At 40.9% G+C, this 17,510-nt stretch overlaps 1 protein-coding gene across 1 annotated transcript in view; it reads left to right on the top strand.

The window, feature by feature from the left end:
* Positions 1 to 1,172: 1,172 nt before the first annotated feature.
* ankrd50 (ankyrin repeat domain 50) overlaps positions 1,173 to 17,510 on the top strand; it is a 36,988-nt gene continuing 20,650 nt past the window's right edge. The window contains exons 1-2 of the mRNA XM_005726557.1: positions 1,173 to 1,421; positions 2,708 to 3,821. Coding sequence (XP_005726614.1) covers positions 3,316 to 3,821 — 506 coding nt within the window. The 5' untranslated portion in view covers positions 1,173 to 1,421; positions 2,708 to 3,315. The remainder of the gene's footprint in view (positions 1,422 to 2,707; positions 3,822 to 17,510) is intronic.

The following is a 17,510-nucleotide window of genomic DNA, read 5'->3' as shown; positions in this document are numbered from 1 at the left end:
AATGAAAGGAAAAACCTGAGATTGATTATATATAGACGGTATAATGTAATTATAAAGACATTCTCATATACTCCCCAGATAAAGACCTTGGAGCCATAATTCTGCCAGGTATAAGGCATCGTTGATTTACTGTGAGTTCACAGCTAATCTTCTGCTCAACATCAGTGGCTGCACTTCATTCATAAAAAGTATGCAAATGTTGCAGTGTCCTTAATTAAAAAGCCTTAGGCAGAATCAAAGCAGGGTCATTTTTCTCATGTTCAAGTAATGAAATATTTTCAGACATCATCATGTGCATGTACAACTTTGCTGCTATCGGTTGCAATGGCGATAGTGTGAGTGAAAAGCAAACTATAAATCTTAGTCAATGTTATGTCATTCATGACAGTTCCTCCATCCCATGCATCCATCTATCTATCTATCTATCTATCTATCTATCTATCTATCTATCTATCTATCTATCTATCTACAAATCTACAAATCTACAAACAAAATTCAGTTATTCATTTTTTTCAAGTAAGGTGCATATTTTATCTCTTTATAATTAAAACAACTTGGTGATCAACACAGTAAAATAAAAGTACCACAGGCACTCGGTGAGGGCCTTATACAATGTGAGAGATTTTTTTAATTTTTAAAACAATGATTAAAAACAAATAAAAGTAAACACTAAAGTTAGTTAAAAACAGTAAATGTAAGATTGACATTGTGTAAGAGAAGAGATAAGTGCAGATTGAATGAACAAATAAGATATAAACTATAAATCAAAGAAAAACATTGGGATCTTAACCTGACAGGTGTGCTCACCTGTCATAAAATGAAGGTGTTCATACCTGTCTAGTATAATTAGCATCTCCACAACAGGAAGTACATTATATTGAAAAACTGGATTGGATATGAGCAGAACCAGTCTTTGTAATGACATTATTGTACCGGTTTGTACCGTTCGTTTTGGCCCCCGGGCCACATGTTTGACACCCTGGCTTTAAAGCGAAATAACTGTTCCATGAGAAAATAATTCATCTGCAGTTGTTATTCCGCTTTTATATTGAACCACCTGTTTGTACACAATGAAGAGCGACCAAAGGTTGAAAACTACAAATCCCAAAAAGCTTTGCGCCACTCATTAGCGTGTGTTCTGCATGCAGTGGGGAGAAATGTAGAGTGTTAGGAGGCGGAGAGTCAGTCTGCTCACTGTGGAGCTGTGTAGGGGCAGCAGGAGGAGCCGACACCGACAGAAAGGAGCGATTCAAAGAAAGACGTGAACGTTGCTCAAATGCACAAAATTGGGCTTTGAATTACGCCGGGAGCAACGGTCGTGTGGTTTATTCGGAGCCTTTGGTTTGGACAGAAAGGGTGTAGACTACGGACACGGCAATCCCCTTTACCCCCCCTAAAACAGCGAGAGGAATCGGAAAGAGGTGAGAGGAAAACCGTTTGGGACTGTGAGACATTTAAAACTAGCGAAGACAGAGAAACGCTCCACAATTGGCTCAATTGAAGTTGAAGGAACAGTTCTGGTGGGCTGTAGGAACATGACCGTCTTCAGTTAGCCTTTATATGATTTTTTCCTTCTTAATAAATGCAGTTGTTCGCCGGTCTAGTCATTTTTTAAAAGCCCCCATAGGTGTAAATTGTATCCCATTAGAAATGGGTGAGGTTTGTCTGCTATACAAAAGACTTGCGCTTCCTTTCCAGTCAGCTGAAGTGAATTTATGTCGTTTTCTCTGATGGATGTATTTTTTTGTTTGTTTTTTTGGTCGCCTTCCGTCTTAAGACAGCTAAGGTTTGATGTATTGAACACTTATTTGGAAGGCTTTGTGTTGACGGCGGGGAGCGCCTTAGAAAAACAGAAATGTGGAAATGCATAGCAGCCCGTGTAAACCCTTGTTATTTGGCAGTGTTACAAAGTAACCAGCAAGACTAAGTGTGTGCGCGCGCACGTGTGCGTGTAAGCCTCTGGGTGTGTGTAAGCGTGTGATTTCTTGGCTGGGGAGACTGGGGAATATTTGCATTTGGTCCAGTATAGAAACAACAGCGATGATGAACAACTAAATAGGAAGATGGTTAAAGTGCAGCTGACCACCAAAGTGCCAGAATCTTCTCGGTGAGAGCTTCAATGGGCCTTTTTGCCCTCTAAAGTTTAATCATTGCTGCAAAACCTTAGAAAAAAGCGGTTATGTTACATTTACGCCCATGTTAACGACCTTTGTACGTGCAGGAAAGGGGGTCCTGTTACTTGGACTTTATTCCCCCTCACAGTTCAGGACGGATGTGGACTGTTTGGGATTTAAAGCCACATAGGAAGGAAGAGGGGATCAGTGGATAGACTAGAGAAACTGGACGAACCCCTGCCAAGAATTTAGTTGCAGGGCAGGCAGGCAGTGATGTGGGATGTGGAGGATGAAAGCACCGAAAAACCAGCTTGCCCACCTCTTGTAGCTCACTAAATAGAGTTCACTCTTCTTTGTAGGCTGGAAAATATCTGTAAAAGTACTGTGCATGATGATAAATGGTGTCAAACTGCTTCAGCTTATATGGAGACTCTTTAGGGCAGTAGATGTGTAAATAAATTACGCACTTGTGTTTTCCACTGTCTGCTTCTAGGAGAGTAAACTATGTCTAATCAACTGCTTACTTGACTAATTAGGACATATTGATGATTTTTTTTTAATTTGTGTCTTCTCATTTTGTTTCTGTTTTCCAGGGAAGGAGGCAGGCTTAGTGTGTTATTGGAGAAAGCCATTCAGCACTGGCAGTCTATTCCATGTTAATGTAATGGAAACACCCTTTTGGTCGGTGGCATCTGAAATGCATCAGTGGAAATATATCAGTAACTTCCATGGCTAATTCTATCAAGCAGCGGTGGCTTGAGTTTGCCAGTGGATGCACTCAAGAGCCGAGTGCCCTGCCATGCCCAGCGCCATGCTAAGGCAACACATTCATAATAACAAGGAGCACTTAGTTCAACCAGTGGGGAAGCTATGGAAAAAGTTGGTGGAAAATCTATGGTTTAAACCTCAATTTTAAACTTCCTTTTTTCAGTTTGACCTACATTTTCTCTAACGCTTCATAGCTCAGTTGCTTTTCCTGCCATCCACAGCGACTCTGCTTTTTTCTCTACTTTTCACCCAGCTTGCCTTCACTCTCGCTGCTTCTTAAAACCAAGGACATCTAAAGTGCATCCTTCTTTTGCACCTGACAAAATGGATGTTCGAATTTAAAGCCAGCCTTTGTTGGAGATGAAAATGTGAAGGGGCGTAATGAAGGGAACCTGAAGAGGAGGAATAGGTGGAACAGCAGCACTAGATCAAAATGGCCCAAACCAGTTTGCTGAAAGGGAAGCGCTTTTACTGCCGGGAGTGGGTGTTCCATAAGATCCAGCATTGCCTCCAGGAGAAAACCAACAACCTCAGTGGAGTAATCAGCACTCCCAGTAAACAGCCCCCGTTGGCACCTGGTGGTAGTGCGTCCAACCCTGGCACCCTCACAGCAGGATCTGCAAAGTCGGGTAGCTCCTGGGGTGTGTTGCTGGTGGGAGGGCCAGGGAGTGGGAAAACTGCACTGTGTACAGAGCTGTTATGGCCCACATCAGCCCAGGGAACCCACCGCGGTCTACACCAGCAAAGCCTGGCTTTCCACTTCTGCCGGGCAGATGACTCGGACACGCTGTGCGTCGGCGGTTTCATCCGAGGTCTGGTGGCTCAGATTTGCCGCAGCGGGCTACTGCCAGGATATGAGGAAAAGGTGCGCGATCCGGCTGTGCAGAACACTTTGCAGCCTGGAGAGTGCGAGAGGAACCCCACAGAGGCTTTCAAGAGGTAAAGACACACACACTCACACAGTTAAAGTATGACTGCAAGCAGATGATTTCACAGATTAGCACCTCTTTACAGTGAGACGGATAACTAATCCATGTCGACAGGACCTCATTCTTTGCTTAATCAATTAGTCAACATTGATAATAAAAGCAAATTTTGCAGCTTGCCCAATGTGACTATTATGTGTTTTTGTCAGCTTTTATCTCATTGTTAAATACTGGATGATTAGACATGTACACCACCATCCTGTTTTTCAGTCTCTATCAGTTTTTTCCTGTTGATTCATTAAAAAAAATAAACTGATGCAGTTATATATCTTACTGAAACAGCTACCTATTGCAGCACTGCACAAAATTACCTGAATTATGATTCCTTTTTGGAAAATATAAATCTGCCTATTAAGTGTTTCTTCATATCTTCTTGCAACTTTAAGTTAAAAAAAAAAAAAGAAATGGTTAAAAAAACGGTGTTTCAGGTAGTAACGGAAATCTAGGAATTTGGTTTGACTAGAAATGTAAAGTGCAGTCAGCCCATCCCCCCCAAACCTACCCTCTCCACCTCCTGACCCTGATGCACCTCCCCCCGTTTATTTTTTTTTTTCCCTGCACACACTCATGACATAGCTCCGCCCCAGTAGCCTCTCCAGTTATTTCTTGTCATGGTTTTGTCTGTCCCCCCCGTGCGACATGCTGGGTGGGACTGTCCCTGCTTGGCTTCGGATTCAGGAAAGGTCAGATATTTTTAAGTTGTAGCTTAGCTCACGAGGTGAGAGACTCATGAGAAAGAAGCTTTGAAGTAGCACTGACTCACTGACCTGGGTGAACTGAACTGTGATTGTTAGGTTCACCTGGGTCAGTCCAACACTGTGCAAGATGATGAAGTGCACATGTAAGGCTGAAGTACAGTAGGCTTGTGGGATTCGAGCACCCTGCCCGGACATGTAATACGATCAAGATGGACTGTTATTGCAGACGGGGGCTTTAAACGGAGCTGCGTGTGTGCGTTACTTGCACGACTTGTCTACACAGTATAGGTCAGGCCGTCTATGCAACACAGGCTGGAATGCAGCACTGTACACACACGCTCACGTTTCTCATCTGGCCATCTGGTGATGCTTATTGTACCATCTCAGCATCACACACAGGAAGAAAAGTAGGTCAAATGTTCAGTAAGGTAAATCATTTTTCAATTACTCACCAGAGTCAACCTAACCCACTTTTTTTTTTCTTTTTTTTTTTAAACCCACTCATTCCTAAGGGAATGCTTGTCTTGTCATCGTCTTGTAATCACAAGGCTTCCACCAATGATTCAGACTTCAGTTTGCCCCTCTGAGGTAAAACACAGGTTATCATAGAAACATTGAAAAATAGACTGAACCCAACAGGGACAGATTTTTCACTTCAGCTCTGCTCTGTGTCACTCTGAATGTTGAGGGCCTTTTGCGGACACTTCACTGAACCCAGCCTCGTTAAGCAAATATTCTGTAACACTCGAGACCTCAGGCTTTAAATCTGCAGACAACAAAGACACAAGGCTTATTATCTCTGACTGTTGTGTTCGTCAGCCACATAAACAGTTGAGTAAATGCCTTATCGCCATCTCAGGTGTAAAAGCATCCCAGGCGCTGTTGTACACAAAAATCTGAACAGATCCCCTGCTGATCGAGATGCTATCTGGATTCAGGAAGTCAAGATTGCATCTGGCAGTGGCATTTAGAAAAGTACAAAACAAAGAAGGACGTGGAACAGTGTTATTCTATGAGTAGTAATTTACATCAGGACTAACGTTTACACAGGGATTCACATCTTGTTTTGATTCAACTACCTTTGGGTTCACATTTATTGCAATAAAAGTCACACAAGTTTCATTTAGTTAAGGGTCTTGTTTAACACGTTTTTTTTTTTTTGTTGTTGTTTTTTTTTGAGGAGCTGTTGACCCCCTCCTCCTCCTCCCCTGCCTTCCAGCTGTGATTTTAAACATTACCTAGTGAGTGAGTGCAAGAGGCCCTGCAAAATTCTTTGGCCTAGTCAAAGACAAACAAGTCAGTTTTGGTAGTAATCACCAGCACTGTGTTAATACAATGGGTTTACATGGGTTTACGTCCACTTACTTCCACTCCGATACCACAACTAACCAAAATTTGGACATTTTAATAAATCCCTGCACATTTTTATGAACCTGAAGGTTTCCCCCATGTTGTAATCCTTAATTTCAGTGTTTTATTGCTTACAGGTTACAAACAGATGTAGCATGAGCAGTGACTTTAATAATAAGAACCAAATGTACTATTTAAATGAAGGATATCTTCAAAGTAGAGTTAATTTTTAAGTTAATCACTAGAACAATCTTGCATTTTAAGATGTGTCCTGTGGACATGATGATTAAATTAACAATAAATGGCAATCAAGTGAATAAACAGAATTAAAGCAAGTTTTTAAAATTTACCTGATTATCTACTCATTGATTCATTGGTTGGATACTTATCTGTCGGTCCAGTATCTCTGTTAAAGGACAGATCAGTTCAGTTTTGATGTTAGTTCATGTTTACTAGATCAGATGTCAGCAGTGCATCCGTAAACCTGCGTGTGGAGCACGGAGAGTGCTAATGACGAAAGGTCAGGACTTTGGAGGCATTTCACGCTGGCACACAACAAGTTTTGTTCATTTCTTTGCAGTTGTTTGTAACTTTACCGATTCAACAGCAAACGGTGATTTGACGATGACGGAAAAGAGCAGTCGATGGAGGTTTTCCTTGTTTCCCCCGCTCTTAAGTCCAATTTGCTCAATCGGATGAATTTCCATCTTAACCTGTCTGTCAACTGCTCTGTAAAGTTTGCAAAGGAGCAAGTGGTGAAACAGAGAGCAGTGGAGGCAATACAGGAAAGAGGCACAGAAAAGCAATAATTCAGAAATCTACATGGGAATTTATGCTTTCAAGTTTCTCACATCCTGTTTTTTTTATTTTTTATTTTTTGTATGTTGGATAGACAAAAACATCTGAAATGCTTTTTCTGAGTTTTTTTGGCCTAAAATAATAGAAAGGAAATAACCCGAAGGTCAGTTAAAAAAAAGAAAAATCTGTGGCCTTAATCGTAACATTAACAAAAAAATCCTTTATTAGATTGTGATCATGACTTTAGTTCTTTTAGCCAGACTTTCTATAAAGTCTTTTTTAATTCATGCCTGCATCAAAAGGCAGTTTCACCTTTTAATTTGCCCTTTGTGTGCTTCAAGTCTGCCAGTGCCAGCGTGTGTCTTGTTCAGACAATAAACTTCATAAAATAAACTTTGGTACATTCACTGCTTGCCATCAGAGCTATCTAAAGGCTTTGACACTTGAGTTGCAGTGTATCATCAAAGATTCGACTTCCAGACAAAGCCAAAGCACATTCCTCTGTCTTTATCGCTGTAGTCTGTGTCTTAGCGCTATCAAAGGCCACTGCCATGTTTTGACTGGAGTCCTCCCGTTTGAATCAGTTTGTGATTTTTAAACAACCAGTCAGCCTCCTGTCATCCAACATGCGTCACTTTCTCCCTTCAGGACAAAAGAGCTGGCTTCGAATAGGTGGAATTAACTCAGTCGCGTTGGTCAAATGACAGGCAACAGTTGCTTTTTTTTTTTTTTTTTTTTTTGATCCCCCCTGATGGGACAAAGCAGGTTTTTAGTGTAGGTGTGACTTATATGTGGATCTGTTGTAAGGCTATTCTCCAGTAAGCAGGAGTTAAGTTTGAATTGCAGCTGGATGAGTTTCTATTTTTATAGAAAGGGCACAGACTTCAGAAATGATGAATGACTGTGGCTTTAACTGGTGAAAAAGATTTGAACTTTCTTGGCAATGTTTTATTCCCTGAAGAATTGTCTGTGGAAGAAATTGATGATGCAGTTTTGAGATTTTCCTAAAAGATGGTTAGAAATGTTGATTTTCTGGCAGCTTCATCAGACGGTTCTTTGTAAAAGATTTTGCTTGTTGCTTTGTTCCAAACAACTGTTGATACTCTGGAAAAATAGTCACATCAGTCAAAGCTAAAGAAAGATTAGATCAGCTGTTCTTGCCTCCGGTGAGATCATGAATATTGTTAAACCTTTTTTTTCCCTAGTCATTTTTCTAGACAGTATTGCAACAATGGGATTTCCTTTTTAAGCATCTTGACATGTGACCGATTATGCCAGAGAGATAAATGTAGTGACGTTTGCGAAGGCCTCTGATCTGATTGTTACCTAAACAAGAGAAAGCTTTAAATAATATAAAATTAACGTAAAACTGTGACCTCACCCATATTGGCTGCCCGAGTCTGAAGTAAAACTAACCAAGCGGGAGCTCTGCGGTGTTTTTTTTCTCTTTGTGTTGACTTTTTGACTGTTACACGTTGGGCGGCCGTGCTTATTGGGGTTAAGGGACCTTAAATGAAAGCAGCTCGCTGGCTTTCATGTGGTGCACGGCTGTGGAAAACTCGCTGCAGATTAGGCCCACATTTTAGAAACCAAAAAAAGACTCCCAGTGTGACGCATCAGCTCCAGTAGAGCAGATGAGGAGAAATGGCAGCACTGGTGTGGCTGCACCGATGACTCAGCAATCTAATGCCAACGTCTGTCTCCACACCACCGGCTATGTGTGTACTTTTTGTTAGAGCTTATTTGTTTGTGGATATGTCTGCCTACATGCTGCATGTGGATATACAAAACTGATTCATGTAATTGTTACCCTCACACACTCACAGTCAGCATTGCTGCAAGTTTATACTCATTCATGAAGTGGAGCTCCTTTCTGATTGTTCATTTAGTCTACAGAATATTGGATGATTGTGGAAAATGTAAATCATGTTTGTAGAACCCAAGATTAAATCTCCATATGATCTCACGGTCTAAATAAAAGTCTCTAATTTATTAGGGCTTGGAACAGAGGAAAGCAGCAAATCCTAGCTTTTTTCAAAGCTAGACTTGCTGAATGTTTGCCTGACATATTACTTAAATGGTTAAAGCCCCTGAAAACTTGATGAAAACTTGATGAGTCAGTTACAATTTGAAACTTTCAAATTAAATACAAGCAAACTTCTAAGACTTTCTAGTGTTTGAATGGTTTAAAGAAAAGGGTTAAAAACAAACTGGACAAGTCTTCTGTGGCTCATCCGGATTGTGTGGGTGTGTTTTAAACCCGTTTGATTGATAATGGTCTGGAAACCTAAGCAAACAATCCCACAACTGTCATCGCATTTTGCTGCAGAACCCTGATTGGTAGAGATGAATATGAGATCACCTTTTTCCAGCAGAGTTCCACCCACTTGAATTCTAAGGAGCTTGGAAGAAAAGTGTCTGGACTTCTTTAAGTCTCCTTGAAGATGTTTCACCTCTCATCCGAGAAGCTTCTTCAGTTCTAAGAGCAGTTGGTGGAGAGTCCCAGTTTTTAAGCCCTACCACATGTGGGACCACCACATGTCCCAGTGGATACTGGACTACCTCACAGAACGTCCACAGTATGTGAGGACACAGGGCTGTGTCTCTGACATGCTGGTCTGCAGTACTGGGGCCCCACAGGGAACTGCTGGCACCGTTCCTCTTCACCCTCTACACTGCACACTTCTCCATCAACTCCCCACGCTGCCACCTACAGAAGTTCTCTGACGACTCTGCCATAGTCTCCTCATCACAGGTGAGGACGACTCAGAGTACAGACAGTGGACTCTGGACTTTGTTGACTGGTGTCAGCAGAACCACCTGCTGATCAACGCCGGGAAAACCAAGGAGTTGGTGGTGGACCTCTGGAGATGCAGACCCACCACACTGACACTGGTGAACATCCAGGGAGTGGACATTGAGATAGTGGACTCTTATAGGTACCTGGGTGTTCACCTGAATAATAAACTGGACTGGAGCCACAACACTGATGCTCTTTACAGGAAGGGTCAGAGCAGACTCCACATGCTGAGGCGGCTCAGGTCATTTGGAGTACAGGGAGCGCTTTTAAAGACCTTCTATGACTCTGTGGTGGCATCTGTCATTTTTTTACAGTGTTGTATGTTGGAGCAGCGGTTTATCGGCAGCTGAGAGGAAGAGGTTGGATAAACTCATCAGGAAGGCCAGCTCTGTTCTGGGATGCACCCTGGACCCAGTGCAGGTGGTGGGAGACAGATGGACTCTGGCCAAAATAACATCTCTGATGGACAGAGTCTCCCACCCCATGCATGTAAATGTTGCTGAACTGCAGAGCTGCTTCAGTGACAGACTGCTGCTGCATCCTCGATGCATGAAGGAGTGTTTCCGCAGGTCCTTCCTCCCTGCAGCTGTCAGACTGTACAATCAGAACTGCTCCCAACAAACATAGATGTTTACATCTGTGCTGAAACTGCAATAAGTTAATTAACCGATTCGGACTACAACCTGGTTTACCTCTTATCTGTAGTTATCTTTATTTAATTTAATAACTGTACAGTACTCTCTGTATATAGTAACCATTGTCCTTAATGTAAATATGTAAGAAAAATTGTGTATCTTTCTGTTCTGTGTCCTGTGTACTGTTTGTTTGTATATGTGTCTTTTTGGCTGCTGTTACAACCAAATTTCCCCTTGTGGGACAATTAAAGGATTATTCTATTCTATTGAAGTGTATTCGAGAAACTTAAAGAAGTCCAGATGCTTGTCTTTCCAAGCTCCTTAGCTTACGATGACCTTGACGGACACCCACTTTCAACCCATCGAAACAACTAAGGACCAAAAACAAAGACAAATTTTGCTCATTGGAGCACTTCTCGGGGGCTTTAATCGAATATTGAGATTATTTTTAGAAAGCAGAAAGCTTCAGCATCACTCTGCTGCCCTTTGTTACCAGAAATCTGTGAATCCAGGTAAAACCTCTGCTTGAAGGTTTACCTGTCAGTGCTGAAATCCTTCCCATTGTGTGTATTTGTGTGCTTAAGCTGCATGGACCCAGCTGTGGGTCTGTGTACATCTGTGTGTGAAGAGAGCAGGAGCACAGCAGAGTACTGGATGAGGACAAGAGGGAGGGGAGGGGAGGGGGGCCCAAAAAGGATAAAATTTCAGATTCCTTTGACGGTATTGGATAGCTGGCCAGGAATGCACACCTCGTCTGGGTTGGGTAGAGCTCGGGGGGATTTGGAATAGTTATGGTATGAGGAGGTATGCATGGTGGCAATGAAAGAAGTGTGTTTACACTTTGTCAAATCATTAAAGAGCATCATTATATAGATGCATAACGTTGAATGAGGAGATCCCGTTTTATTATAATTTACCAAGAAATTGGTCCATTTTGAACAACTACAATTGGAATTACTTTGGGTAATAAGTTGACTATAATACTCTCACACAGTGAACAGTGTAGTCATTGTGTGTGATCAGTCTCGTGAGATGCTTTCAAATAAAAAAATAAAAGTCATAAGACTCACATTTTAGTTAATCTAATCTTTCACTTTAGCAATGGTCTATTAAGAAGATTCTTTTCGGACTTGCCTTTGAAAGCTGTAGCTGTTTTTGCATGAAAGCAACTTGGATCTCTTTTCATATGCTTCTCACTTCCCCCTGACCAAGCAGTCTCCAACACACCATTTCTCGGTCAAGCAGGAGGCATTTGTCTGCTGAGGGATTCAGCACAGAATTGATCGTGCAAATCCATTAAGAAGAGATCAGATTCTTGCATTGTCCAGCAGGTTTAAAGAACCGCTGAAGAGAACACTTTTCAAATACTTACAGGGCTTTTCTAAAATGATTTTTGTTTTGTTACTTTTGTGTTATGTCAGATAATCTGCCTTCAAGGTTTATACACCTGTTTTGATGCCACAGGCTAAAGCGTGGCCTGAAGTGGAGCATGGCTGAGATGTCGGAGCCCTTTTCCCAAATCCTCGGATACTTAAGACGTCAATATAGTAATTCATTTTTCTACCAATGGCACAAGTAGGTGCAGCTTTTCATGCTGTATGCCCACATTATAGCCTGACATAAACCCCCACCTATTGCAAATGTGGTGAACACTATACAATGTTCAAAAAATAATGCTGTCTCAAATTACTCTAAATAAAAGAAGAAATACACCAGATCAGCTACAGTCTTAGAGTTGTCATTAAGCTGTCAAAAATGATACTCACATATTTTGTCATACTTTTTCTGTTATTGTTTTATGGTTGTCCATAAACTGCCTTTAAAAAATCTTTTTTTTATAGGGAATCTTTTAAAAATATATATATAATTCAATTGAAAAATTAATAAATTAAGATGTAAAGGGTGGTGGTGGACACAAGTTCATCAAGAAGAGGAGTTGGGGCCCTAACTAGGCTTTGTTTTGACTCTAAAGTCTGCCTCGCAAGGGCAGCCGCCGGTCGTTGGCAGTCTGCTTCCATCTGGGAATGTCTGCGGGGGCAGATGAGGCGAAGAGAGAGCCCCAGGAGGCAGTGGACTCAGATGCCTGCTTGAGACATGCTCAGCAGCCAGTGGGTGAATATTAGAGAGCTGGTGCAGACATCTGAAAGTTGGATTGGGTAAGAGACCCTGAACAGTTTGGAGACACTAAGGAACCAATAACCCACCTACAGCTTTAACTGTGAAACTTTGAGAGATTTACGTCCTGTAGATGCGTCTTGTTGACCGAAGGCTTTCCGTCATCCTGGCTGAAGCTGCTCTAAGCAGCAAGTGAGTTTAGTGTGGGTTTGAATTTCTCTGCTGTAAAGGAAAGGTGTGCGCTTGATTTGCTGCAAGTGCTTCATAGCAAAATTTAATGCAAGACAGTAATAATTTTCGCATTATTCCCACTTCCATAATCATTCAAAGCAGAACTGATACTTAAATTATTTGGTCACCCAGCCTCAGGTCTACCTGCAGTTCTGGCAGTAGTCATATGTCTGTCTGGTTGTGGATGGAAATATTTGTCAGAAGTTGATCCCTTTTAGTTGTGATGGTTGGAGCCTTTGTGGATTGGGGTTTTCAGTTAAGATGCTAGTTACCCTTAGATTTAGACAAGGTCACACTTCCACAGTTAGCCCATTCCTCCACCTGACAAAAATAATGTCTCTCTTCTGAAAGGCTGTTGAACTCTCACCTTTTTCCTTCTGAAAGTAACACTAGAAATTGAATGCTCACTAAGAATTTGTTGGGATGAGTGAATTCACATGAATGCCAAAGTTTTCTAGCTGAATGCTGGATTGTGAGGCGATAAGGTTGTTTGCTTTTCTTGACAGTGGTTTATTTGCTGTGGCTGATGAGTGTAAAATTTCAGTTTCTGTTATTTGATGTGGTATTTTTTTCTATTTTAGATAAATTAGTCCTGAACACATTGATATTTTGTAAGAAATCTGTTTAATATATTTACAGGATGTAAACACAATCTTAGAGGCTTTACAGTTGGGTATCTCTATTTAGATTACACGTTTACTGTTTTTTCTAAGAGACAACTTGAATGTCTTTTTGCTGATTAGGCAGCACTAAATGTACCATACTGGTGCACTTAGTGCAACATACTGGTGGCTTTGTCAGGCTAGACATGAACAGAGTGGTGCGTTTTAAGCAAAATGTTTGTGTGGGTGTGCTAATGTGGTTCACGATGACATTATTTGAAAAGTCAAAGGATCACCGAAGTTAATAGCAGCCGTCTTAGTTGGCTTTTTACTCCAAACGGGAAATGTCAACCTCAAAGTGGTGTTGGAGTAAAAGTGAAGGGATCACCGAAGTCAACAGACTGTGTCCTTTGGGGACCTGGAATGGCAATCCATCAAGAAGTAATTTAAATACCCAAGTCAGGAGTAAAGTGGTGGGATAAATAATAAATTGTTATAATTTTTTTTTTTAAATCGAAATTATAAATCTATTATAATTCAGCCCTGTCCATGAAACAACATACAGTCCTGCAGAGTCTTGTGAAAACTAAATATATCCTTACTCTCTTAATTCCTATAGAATCAGTAAGTAGTAGCCATGTGCTGATAATCAAATGGACTTGATTACTTGATCATCAGCGTGTGTGATATTGTGCCATTTACAGGTCAGGAGAGTTCAGATGTGTCTTAACACAATGCCACAATCTTCCCAAGAGGGGATGTCCCCAACAGATTTATCTAAAGGTTGGACTATGCAGTCCAAACTTTAGGTAAACCCCAAAAGCATCGGGTCTCACAGACTACAGGCCTCAATTGGCATACTAAAAGTTCATCACGGCACAATTAAAAATTGAGTCAACAAGGATGGCTTGCTTGTAAAGGTTGTCAAGAGAAGGCCTCTTTTCTCAAAAAACAGCATAGCAGCACATTTTAAGGCTTGCCAACCTGGATCTGAATAAACTAATAGACCGCTGTGTCCTTTGGAGAGATGAGACCAAAGTGGAGATGTCTGAATTTAAGGCAAAGCACCACTTTGGCAAAAACCAAATGCTTACTGTCATCTCGGTTGTTGGCAACTGCAACTGACAAAGGCTACCTCATGTCATCATTATTGGCTTAAACTTCTCATACCACCTGTCAAGCAAGGTGGCCGAGGGGCAGCGAAATTGGTGATTGGCTTTTTTGCGGAGTTGATCATGAACTGTCACATAGCTAAAAAGAACTATGATTAAATGCCTGTGAACCTCAACGGACAGAAGTAATGTTGAAATGAAGAGAATTCATCCACCACGACATAAGAGACTGATAAGTCATTCAGAAAATGAGGAGAATAAGTTATTGATGCGAAATGAGGTTCTGCAAGCTATTGAATCATGGGCCGTACTTGCTTCTTACAAGCTCACATAGAGAACGAGAAGTGTGGGCAGAGTATCTTTATGTTAATAAAATGGTGCCGTTAATCAGAAAAATGTCATGACATGTTTTAAGCTCATATTCCACTCCAACAAAATACAGTTGTTTGAGTTTAATAGGGATTTTTTTTTAACATCACCTAATTCTCCGCTCAGTCATTTTGAACAAATGATTATCATGCCCATTTCAGTATTTTTGAAAAGCAACTAATTTTCTGCTGCAAGGTTGACATCCTCAGAGGATTATCTGTCTAATAACTCAACTCAAATTAATGTAAATATGCCAGTCCAAAGCTTACATAAGTGCTGTTCTGCTCCTGTGTAACCACTCTGGATCAGACCACATTTTTTTGTTTTTGTTAAAGCTTAAAAGTCCAGCTTTTTTCAGTGCATAAATGTTTTCCCCAAGTCTGTAATAAACCCATAGAATTGCAATTTATGTCCAATCAGATGAAACTGGAGTTGGATGATAACAGATTGAGCAGGAAACAAGACCATATGGTCGATCCCAACATAATGGGAAGAATACAGTTAAAGTGTGTGAGCCTCTTTGTTCAGAACATTTTGCCCACAGCACCAGTCACTCTTATTGTTCTTGTCAGTGTGATTACTTTCGACAGGATGATTGCAGTAATATAATTCATAATGTACGAATCGCAAAGGAAACTGAGCAAACGATCTGCAAGATAGTCGTCCCTTTCAGTTTGGATGAGCCGGTGTATGAGTCAGCTGATGTCATTGAGCTCTGTGGTATTAAATTGTCTTGACTTTGCAAAGATGCTGAGCAGGCTTCCTCCAAATTGACTCAATACTAAATGAAGAGAGAGAGGGTTTTTTTTTTTTTTTTGCTTTGTTTTTTAAAAGCAAAGGCCTCGCTTCAACTTTTGTCTTTTTAAGCCATTATGGAGGAAAGCTTTGTCGGTATCTCTCCGTGTTGTGATCTGTCTGAAGCTAAGAGCTAAACTCAGCTGCTGGTTATTCTTCAATTAACAGAGCAGTGTCAAGGCCATGCATGGATCTTATTTTTGCTGCTTTCTAATCATAGTTTTGGTGTGCATACAGTGTGTGGGTATGGGCTAGCTCTCTAAAATGAGCTGCGTAAATTTACAAGGCACTGGCTTGGTGCCCAGCGCTGCCTTGTCGCCCCAGACGTCTTCACTGAACGTTTCACTGGAAGCTTCGCTTTGACCATTGTGGTGGGAGTGACGGCTGCCGCAGTCGCGAATACAACATGACAGATGGTGACTGTGTTAGGTGCATTTCACATCCCCCTCTTCTACTTTTTCTTTTCCTTTTTGCTCTAGACTTAAATGGCAATTGGCATTGGGTTGGGCATATGTTAAGGATTTGAACAAGAACTAAAAGGTTGGTAAAAAAAGTCAGAGACCACCATGTGAAGCTTAAATACTTTTGGTTTTCTGGTCCAGGTATGCTGCAGGTTTGTCTGGCAAACTAAATCAGCTTTTCCTGAGCTCATTTTCTCTCCATGTCCCACATCCCGCTAAGTTTCCTTTGTCTGCAGTCCTTGTCTTTTGACTCTTTGACAGCCCGAAAGTAGCTGAATAGTGAGAGAAGAATGGCTCTTTGTTTCGACCGCTTGCTGTCGCTGTGGATTTGATTGTCTCAGTAGGCAACATGGCCTCAAACATGACTATTCACACACTGACACACACAGTCACCCCTGTGGATGGACATTCCTTTTGGCAGGGCTCCCAGATGGCACTGCAGGTTCTGTGCGGGCTGCGACCATAAGAAGGAGTGATTGACTGTGTTTCTCAAAGGCTGAGCAGCATCACACTGGAGTGTGAAGGTTATAAAACCATAACTCTGTTTTTTTTTGTTTTGTTTTTTTGGTGTTTTTTTTTTTTGGGTTTTTTTTGCTGTTGAGAGTTCAGATTTCTCTGTAAAGTCTTCAACAAAAGTTGAAGATTCACAGAAACATGTATAACTATTGATTGTTGACTTTGGACGGATTTCATCTGGTACTGAAATGACCAATTAAAAGAGAACAAACTTTTAATTCCAGCTTTTTAATTATGATTGATTGCTACTTTTCCAATTATAACATCAGTAATTTGGAGGTTATGTCTGTTTAGAAAAAAGAACATATTTTGAAGAGATTGCCTTGGGCTATCGAAACAACAATAGAATAGAATAGACATTGGATTTGCTTTTAATTTCCTGAATACTAGAAGTTAGGGTGTTATACGAGTCCCATATTGTCAGATTTCTGTATAACATAAAAGTATTTATTTTATTCTATCAGAGTTTTGGGGATTTTTTTATTTTTTAGTCGAAGTTCTTTTAGTATTCAAGAAGAATTAATTGTAGAAGTGGCGTCTTTTGTATTTTAGACTGAAATTGCATCCCAAATAACATGGCTTTTCCTGCACTCATGTTCATTACGGACAATAAATTGAAGTAAAATTTAGGTCTTGAATGGTAGAACCTCAAAAAGGGAATGTCTTTGCAGCCGCAGGGTTAGTAACAGGCTGTTGAACATCCAAAAAAACATCTTGTTAAAACTGCGTCTTGGTGTTTTATGACAACGCTTACAAGCAATGTCAGTTCCATTAAAGAAGAGTGGTAGTTAAAGAGACCATCCCATCATCCGGAAGGTGACTGATTTTTATCTGCGCGGCAGCTACCCTAAAAGATCCTCAAATGCCCCGCAGCCACGTCTACTCTTGAGTCAAGTTTTTATGTTGAGTAATCAATTTGTTCAACCTCCTTTAAATGTTTAATTAACCTAGACCCAGAGTAAAATGTCACTAATATGAAATCCTCAGATCCTTTATCACAGCCAGCTGAGCTGGAAGCAATTTTGTGAGTATTAGGAGATGACATTTTCCCCAGGCAGACATCTAATGGGGGATTCAAACTAGTTGCAGTCACAGTGGAACAGAAGTCCTGCGAACAAAAATTAGTTCAGTGTACATTTACGTGTGATCTGCATATTAGC

This window comes from Pundamilia nyererei, unplaced genomic scaffold, assembly GCF_000239375.1.
Source record: "Pundamilia nyererei isolate P.nyererei 1_Seehausen unplaced genomic scaffold, PunNye1.0 scaffold00020, whole genome shotgun sequence".
Taxonomy (NCBI): domain Eukaryota; kingdom Metazoa; phylum Chordata; class Actinopteri; order Cichliformes; family Cichlidae; genus Pundamilia; species Pundamilia nyererei.
This window is presented reverse-complemented; position numbering and strand designations above follow the sequence as displayed.